At 53.4% G+C, this 8,551-nt stretch overlaps 1 protein-coding gene across 6 annotated transcripts in view; it reads right to left on the bottom strand.

Moving 5' to 3' along the window:
- TRAF2 (TNF receptor associated factor 2) overlaps nt 1-8,551 on the bottom strand; it is a 58,347-nt gene that overhangs the window by 29,946 nt on the left and 19,850 nt on the right. Inside the window, exons 3-5 of one of the 6 annotated variants that reach the window (XM_032165693.2) lie at nt 8,102-8,295; nt 7,673-7,794; nt 419-637 (exon numbers count right to left, since the gene is read on the bottom strand). In XM_032165693.2, coding sequence (XP_032021584.1) covers nt 419-637; nt 7,673-7,725 — 272 coding nt within the window. In that variant the 5' untranslated portion in view covers nt 7,726-7,794; nt 8,102-8,295. Of the gene's footprint in view, nt 1-418; nt 638-750; nt 774-1,739; nt 1,799-3,610; nt 4,452-7,672; nt 7,795-8,101; nt 8,296-8,551 lie in introns of those variants that run through there. The other 5 variants (XM_032165694.2, XM_032165695.2, XM_058445336.1 and 2 more) reach the window with 5 other exon arrangements.

Below are 8,551 nucleotides of genomic sequence, written 5' to 3'. Positions count from 1 at the left end.
CAGGTGTTGCCGGCTCTCCCGACAGACTGAGCTGCTGCCAATGTGCAGAGGCCGCACCTCTCAGACCACTTGCTGCAAGGAAGGCGGCTGTCTTAGCTGCCTAGAGCAGCCAAAAAGTGAGCAGTAGGCGGCACTTTAAACTTTCCAGTACTCACATTAAAAATAATAAAAAGGTGAAATTAACTGTAATGATGTACTATATTTAACCCCAGGTATCCAAAATAGTATTTCAAATTGCTATTTTAAAATTATTAATTTTACATTCTTTGTGGTAAACCTCCGAAATCCAGGGAGTATCGATAACTGGAGCACATGTAAGCTGGACCTGGCTCTGCCAGGAGCTACCAGGCTGAGCAGCGTGGCTCTAAAAACAGCCTAGCCTGCCCACCCCTCCTCCCAGCCTGCAGGCCCCATGCACCTGAGGATGCTGGCCAGGCAGAAGGAGCAGTACCGGTGGCCACACTGCGCCTGGAAGGGCCTGCGGAGGACGTTTCTGCAGGCGGAGCACAGGTACTTGGCTTCCAGCTTGGTCCCCAGGAGGGTCTTAGAGAAGCCGGGCTGTAGCAACTCCAGGGAGCCAGGGGGGGTCACGCTAGCTGCAGCCATGAGAGCTGTGACCCCCGCGAACGACAAAGCCCTAAGGAAGAACACACAGCACGTTACACCTCAATTCCAGAACAGTCCTCGAGAGAAAACCAAACCCATGGTGATAAGCAGCAGGCGATGGTGAGGGGCCAGGTCCCCACTGACCTGCGGTCAAGACTCAGAGAAGCAGAATCGCAGAGCTTCGGGGAGCCTTGGAGACCCTCTAGTCCCATCTCCCGCCACTAGTATGGAAACTCAGGCTCAGTGAGGGTGGGGACCACACGGCTGACGTCTACAGACCCAACCCACCGCTCCAAAGAGGCACAGACGCACGGGCTTCCTGCCACGCACACCCCCCTCCCCAGCTAGGGGAACAGGCTGCCTTCCTCTTAACACTAACAGTCAAAGGTTCTCAAGGCTCTAGGCCCTTCGGTCTCCCCCATGGTTCCTGCAATAAGCACGTTTTAGAGTGGTGAATGCCTTCTGAAATACATCTTACCAAACCCACTGGGCAGGAGACACCTGCCTGCCGGCACTCAGGCCCTAAAGGCACTCAGGAGAGAGCCATGCCGCCAGACCAGCCCCCAGAGCAGGAATGTGGCACACCTGGGGCTGGCTAGTGCATTCCCTTTAGCTACCACGGGTTTCCCTTACTTCAGACGATGCACATGGCCTTCAGAGCCCTCCATGTGCCAGCCCTGCCCTGGCACCTTGCTGTCCACTAGAACTCACTAAGCCCCACCAAGGCAGCCACAGACAGCCTCAGGACCCTGCACCATGCCCTCTCCTTCTGCCTCTCTAAGCACCAAGGCCACCACCGATGGCCTCAGCCACTCAGTGCCGTGCCCACTCTTCCTGCCTCTCTGAGCACCATCCAGCCAATCCCTGCATCCCACCCTTCCTTTTGGATTAACTGCAGCTCTTCCTTCCTCAGCATCCCGGGCAGAGACTCCACTGGGCTCTGCTCTCCTTACAGAGCATCCCCAGGTGGGTTTCTCTCTCCCCTTCCCATCATAGAGCCCCTATTGTGTGGGAATCTCAGGAAGGGGCCTGGTCAGGGTTGGGCTGATGCTGAGGACAGAGGAAGGGAACAATGAGGATGCCCAGACCAATTCACTGGGCAGAGTGAGCAGACAAGGAGAGCAAGCAGTCACCCGGCACACCAAGCGTTTCCTCGAGGTCTGTCTCTCTCCTGACGGACTACAAATCTCACGCCTGTAATCCCAGCACTTTGGGAGGCCGAGGTGGGCGGATCACAAGGTCAGGAGTTCAGAACCATCCTGGCTAACACGGTGAAACCCCGTCTCTATTAAAAATACAAAAAATTAGCCGGGCGTGGTGGCGGGCAGCCTGTAGTCCCATCTACTCAGGAGGCTGAGGTTGCAGTGAGCCAAGATCGCGCCACTGCACTCCAGCCTGGGCGACAGAGCAAGACTCCGTCTCAAAAAAAAAAAAAAAAAAAAAAAAGTGGGGGAGACAGGCACTTGGTTCCCCCCAACCCTGTAAGCGGTTTGGGTAAAGCTTGAGTCCAAAAACTTCAAAGCTTCTGGCTGAAGTGAAGTTTGTTCACACGTGCTGACCCCATCAAGTACAGGGAACTTCCATGGCACAGATGCCCAAGACAACAGACTTGAAACACAACCGGACAGCAACCATGGAGCTCCCCAAGGAGCAACAGGAAGCTGCGGATTAAAGAGGCAGACCCACGCGTCTCCACAGCCTCACACCCGGAACCAGGGCCGGGCATGAGGACCCGAAACCTACTGCTCCTTTCCAACAGCTTCCAGTGCCTTCTTGCGGTCCCCACGGGGGCCCGTGTCACCTGATGCTCGCCTGCCACGCTCCCCCTTCCAAAAGCAGCCTGAGGGCCAGGGCTAGCTCTAAGTATGCTCTGTCCCCAGTCCCGGCTCCTGAGAGCCCAGTGAGAGGTGGTGGGAATTGGGGTCATCTCTCTAGCAGGAAAGCAGTCTTGATTCAGGGAACTGGGGACACCTAGAGAGGGATTTCCAGTGGGGGTGGGGGGGCTCACTCCTAGAAGGTGGACTCCAGGCAGAGCAACCTGGGAAAGAGGTGGAGGAAGGACAGGGGCATGGTGTCGGCTGAGATCCCCAGGCGGCAGCCCAGGGAGGCAGGGATTGACAAGCAGGGCCTGGCCTAAGGGTGGAGGGCGGCCTCCAGAGTCCTCTCCCAAGAGGGCAATCTGGGGTGGCATTTTATTTACTTAAGGAATGACTTCTCAGAACCATTCCTTTTTTTTTCTTAAACAGAGTCTTGTGCTCTGTCACCCAGGCTAGAGTGCAGTGGAGCAATCTGTCACTGCAACCTCCACCTCCTGGGTTCAAGCAATTCTCATGCCTCAGCCTCCCAAGTAACTGCGACCACAGGTACATGCCACCACAGCTGGCTAATTTTCTGTATTTTTCAGATGGGGTTTCACCATGTTGGCCAGGATGGTCTTGAACTCCTGGCCTCATGTGATCCACCAACCTTGCCCTCCCAATGTGCTGGGATTCCAGGTAGAAGCCACTGTGACTGGCCCATTCCAACATTTAAATGACAAATGCACATTCCCTTTTTTCTCCAGGAAGGACAGTAGATGCTGACTGCTCTGTGCCTGGACAACAGCCCCAAGATGGGGGCCTTGCTGTCCTACTTGAGCCGGACTGATGCCTCCAGGCAGGCTGTTAGGTCAGCTCAGCCACAGGTCCTAACACTGCACACCTGCTCTGCTGTCTTTCCAAGGCCCAAGTTGCCAAAAGAGTGTCCCAGAAGCCTTTGGTCACTTGCCTTCTCAAAGCAGCATGGACCCACCCACCAGGCAGAATGGCAGCAGGAAGGCTGCGGCCCCAGCAGTGAGGAAAACGAAGTGCCACTGTGTGCCCCTGACACAGCGGCGTGGGTCACCCGGTCCCAGGACTGCTCGCCTGAAAGGGGCTGAACCTCTCCCAGCAGGCCCAGGACTGGCAAGTCTTGGATGGACCCAAAAGGCCAGAACACTGCTGAGGCCCTTCTGTCCTCCTCTCACCTCTGCCCGGGTTGCTGTCCCAGAAGGAGGTCTTCCCAGCTCTCAGGACCGCTCCACCATTCACCAGGGACTCAGCCAAACCCAGGAGGCTTTCATTTTTCTTTAGAAACAGGGGTCTCACTATGTTGCCCTAGCTGGAGTACGCTGTCTATTCACAGGTGTGATCATTGCACACTACAGGTTGGAAGTCTTGGGCTCAAGCGATCCTCCCGCCAGTTTCTCCAGTGGCTGGGACTACAGGTGAGCGCACCTCCATGCCCAGCTATCCAGGATGCTTTCTGAGCCCATTCCTTGTCCAATCACAGGCCAATCCCACTGGCTCTGCCTCCATGCTGCCAGCACTAGCCCCTTCTCTGGCCCCGACCCTGCCCTCTGCTCCTCCTTCATAGCCACAATAGGGCACCCCTCACTGAGGGCTCCCTAGGAACATCCTGGGCTCTCAGAAGGAAACCCAGCCACTGGGTTTAGCCCCATCTGGCCTTGTCCCCCACCATCCTCATGATGCCCCCAATCCCCCTGCTCTCCTCTGTTCCCTTAACACCTTTGCCCTGCTTGGAAGAACCCCGGTGCTGTCCCTATGGGTCTGCACACCTGCCCCTTGGCAACCCTGAGGTGGGCCTAAGAAGCCTGCGCCCAGGATAAGTCCCAGCAGCCTTCCGAGACTTGCCTCCAACTCCCATGTAATGTCCCCAGATCTCAAAAAGTGGAAGGAAAGTTTACCTGTAAACCCCTGAAAAAGGGCCACTACCAGCCGGGCGCGGTAGCTCACGCCTGTAATCCCAGCACTTTGGGAGGCCGAAGCAGGCGGATCACGAGGTCAAGAGATCGAGACCATCCTGGCCAACATGGTGAAACCCCGTCTCTACTAAAAATACAAAAATTAGCCGGGCATCGTGGTGTGTGCCTGTAATCCCAGCTACTGTGGAGGCTGAAGCAGGAGAATCGCTTGAACCCAGGAAGCAGAGGTTACAGTGAGCTGAGATCACACCACTTCACTCCAGCCTGGGCGATGCAGCAAGACTCCATTTCAAAAAAAAAAAGGCCGGGCGTGGTGGCTCACACCTGTAATCCCAGCACTTTGGGAGGCCAAGGCAGGAGGATCACGAGGTCAGGAGTTTGAGACCAGCCCGACCAACATGGTGAAACTCCATCTCCACTAAAAATACAAAAATTAGCCAGGCATGGTGGCGCACGCCTGTAATCCCAGCTACTCAGGAGGCTGAGGAAGGAGAACCGCTTGAACCCAGGAAGGAGAGGTTGCACTGAGCCGATATTGCACCACTGTACTCCAGCCTGGGCGTTGCAGCGAGACTCCATCTCAAAAAAAGAAAAAGTAAAGAAGAAAAAGGGTCACTACCACACAGACCCCGAATAGGAGGTGCTTTTTAAGTCAGAAAAACTTAGGCCCCAAGACAACCACCCTCAGCTCCTTCTGCAAACATTCCCCAAAGTTTCCTTGACCTGGCTCACCAACGGAAGCACATTCCAAGTGTCTTCCCCAGATGGCGCGCCAACCCTGCAGACCCACGGGGCCGGCCCCTCCGATCCTCTACAGGAGAGACACGTAGACTGCCAAAACTGACACCGTGTACAGGACTGGGGAACGCAGAGGGCAGCGACTTCATCCCTGACCTGCACTCACTGGCCTGAATAGGGCTGACTCTTGAGAAACTGTGACGAGACTGTCAGTCACCTCTCTGCCCCCCAAAGCCAGCAGTGGTGTGCTTTCAATCCCAGCTTCTGAATCTGTAATTTACTGAGACCTTGCATTCGTGTGGCACTTCAGAGTTCAGAAAACAGGCTTATAACCTAAACTTATTCCTCCAACCACCCAACAGAAGGGACGCTGGGGCTCTGCCTACCCAGTGCTCAAGGTCCCTCGGTGGGGAGGCCACACCTGTTTCTCCCTCTTTCTTGAAGGTGGGTGCACCTGCTCCTGGGGGCAGCAGAGCTATGTGGATTTCCGGAGCTCACAGATGCACACCAGCCGTGGCAAACTGAGGTGGGAGCCTGCTCACGAGGATTGCACCCTCAGTGCACATTTATCATGACATGTGGAGACGTGCTACATACACGTACATCACTAAAAGGTTCACGGAACTACACTTAGTCTTCATGAGAGGCATTCTGAGTGTTCTATTTTCTTTCTTGTGTTCTGGTCAGAAGCTATTACATTGATTTTATGAGCCACTAATGGTTTATTTATTTATTTATTTGAGACAGAGTCTCGCTCTGTTGCTCAGGCCGGAGTGCAATGGCGTGATCTAAGGTGCAACCTCCGCCTCCCAGGTTCAAGCGATTCTCCTGCCTCAGCCTCCCGAGTAGCTGGGACTACAGACGCCTGTCACCACGCCTGGCTAATTTTTGCATTTTTAGTAGAGACACGGTTTCACTATGTTGGCCAGGCTGGTCTCGAACTCCTGACCTCAGATAATCTGTCCACCTCAACCTCCCAAAGTGCTGAGATTATAGGCACGAGCCACTGCACCTGGCTGAGCCACTAATGGTTTAAAAAGGTTTAATGGTTTTAGAACAAAGTGGCTTCTAACCCACTTTGGACAAAGAAATTTTCTATTTTTAAATATCATTGGTTTTTAAGCCACATTCTTATTTATTTATTTATTTATTTATTTATTTATTTATTTATTTATTTATTTTTGAGACGGAGTCTCGCTCTGTCGCCTAGGCTGGAGTGCAGTGGCGCGATCTTGGCTCACTGCAACCTCCGCCTCCCAGGTTCACGCCATTCTCCTGCCTCAGCCTCCGGAGTAGCTGGGACTACAGGCACTGGCTGCCACCTCTGGCTAATTTTTTGTATTTTTTAGTAGAGACGGGGTTTCAGCATGTTAGCCAGGATGATCTCGATCTCCTGACCTCGTGATCTGCCCGCCTCGGCCTCCCAAAGTGCTGGGATTACAGGTGTGAGCCACCACGCCCGGCCTTAAACCACATTCTTTAGGACAAAATCCTATTTTATACTTGTTATAAAATGTTAAATAGGATATAAAATGTGAAGAACCCTATGAGTGCAGTCATGCCAGTGTATGAATGGGGCAAGAAGTTAAAATAAAGGATCGTTTTGCTAGGGTTAGACAGATTCAGAATGGGCCGGGCACGGTGGCTCATGCCTGTAATCCCAGCACTTTGGGAGGCTGAGGCGGGTGGATCACCTGAGGTCAAGAGTTCAAGACCAGCCTGACCAACATGGAGAAACCCGTCTCTACTAAAAATACAAAATTAGCTGGACGCAGTGGCACGTGCCTGTAATCCCAGCTACTTGGGAGGCTGAGGCAGGAGAATCGTTTGAACCTGGGAGGCGGAGGTTGCGGTGAGCCAAGATTGCACCACTGCTCTCCAGCTTGGGCAAAAAGAGCGAAACTTCATCTCAAAAAAAAAAAAAAAAAAGATTCAGAGTGAGCCTTCTTTTTTCCCAATGTCACTGAAGAGTGTCCTGGTGCATCTTTCAGACAAGGCTTTATTCTTTTCATATCGACATTCCTCCTAAATGCGCTCTTGAAGGTGGAGAGACAGAGGTGTGCCCTCCCTGCCCTAGGCATGCCTGTCAGACATAAAAGAACCACAAAAATGGGCCGGGCATGGTGGCTCACACCTGTAATCCCAGCACTTTGACCAGCCTGGGGAACATGATGAAACCCGGTCTCTACCCAAAACACAAAAAATTGGCTGGGCGCAGTGGCTCACACTTGTAATCCCAGCACTTTAGGAGTGCCGAGGTGGGTGGATCACCTGAGGTCAGGAGTTCAGGACCAGGCTGGCCAACATGGTGAGACCTCGTCTCCACTAAAAATACAAAAAATCAGCCAGGCGTGGTGGTGCAAGCCTGTAAGCCCAGCTACTCCAGAGGCTGAGGCAGAAGAATAGCTTGAACCTGAGAGGCGGAGGTTGCAGTGAGCTGAGATCGTGCCACTGCACTCCAGCCTGAGCAAGAGTGACCCTCTGTCTCAAAAACAAAACAAATCTAAAAAATACAAAAAATGAGCCAGGTGTGATGGCATGCATCTGTGGTCTCAGCTACTCAGGAGGCTAAGGTGGGAGGATCACCTGAGTCTGGGAGGAGGAGGTTGCAGTGAGCCGAGATTCACAACAAAGAGCATGGCCTCCACCACTGGCAGATGCTCCTCACAGACACGGCCTCACGTGGCCATCGTGACGTCCTGACACAGCTGGAAGGTCGGGGATCATTATTCCTGTTTCCAGATGAAAACACAACCCCAGACGGCCAGGACATGGCAGGCAGCCCGGTCGAGGGACCCTGAGGTCCCACTGATGCCCACACTACACTCTGGGGTTCTTTGTGCTTAGAGATTCCTTAAACATTTTATTTGAATCTCATTCATAAATATATGTTAAGAACTAATGAAAACCACCATGAAGGCTCAAAAGTGCTACACCAAGATTTTAGCACACTTCTGACAGTGCCCCAATTTGCTCACACGTTGGAACCCAACTTCCACTGTGCCTAGCACTTACCAGAACTTCCTCCGGCTTAGACTTGGGAGATCTCAGTGGCCTACACAGGAGGCAGGAGGGACTGAGCTGAACACCATGGTCACCTGAACCAGACACACAGACTGAGACCTGGTGCATGGCCAGACGGCATGGGCTGCTCTTGCTTTCTGTACGTATCATAAGAGATGTGAGGGGTCAGCTAGGAGCGATTCAATCTGGAAACGAACAATGTGCTGCTGGTTTTTTCAGGCTTCCAGATCAGTTTTACTTTAAAACTCCCAATTCTATCAGGTAAGTCGGCTAAAACCAAAAGTGCCACCCCCGTGGTGACCAACTGAACGAGCGTGAGTGGGGGGGGGGGACTCTCACACACGCGATGACCGACTGAACGAGCGTGTGAGGGGGACTCTCACACATGTGACCGACTGAACGAGCGTGCAGGGGGGACTCTCACACAAGGGGGGACCGACT

Source organism: Hylobates moloch, unplaced genomic scaffold (genome assembly GCF_009828535.3).
Source record: "Hylobates moloch isolate HMO894 unplaced genomic scaffold, HMol_V3 SCAFFOLD_10, whole genome shotgun sequence".
Classification (NCBI taxonomy): Eukaryota; Metazoa; Chordata; class Mammalia; order Primates; family Hylobatidae; genus Hylobates; species Hylobates moloch.
This window is presented reverse-complemented; position numbering and strand designations above follow the sequence as displayed.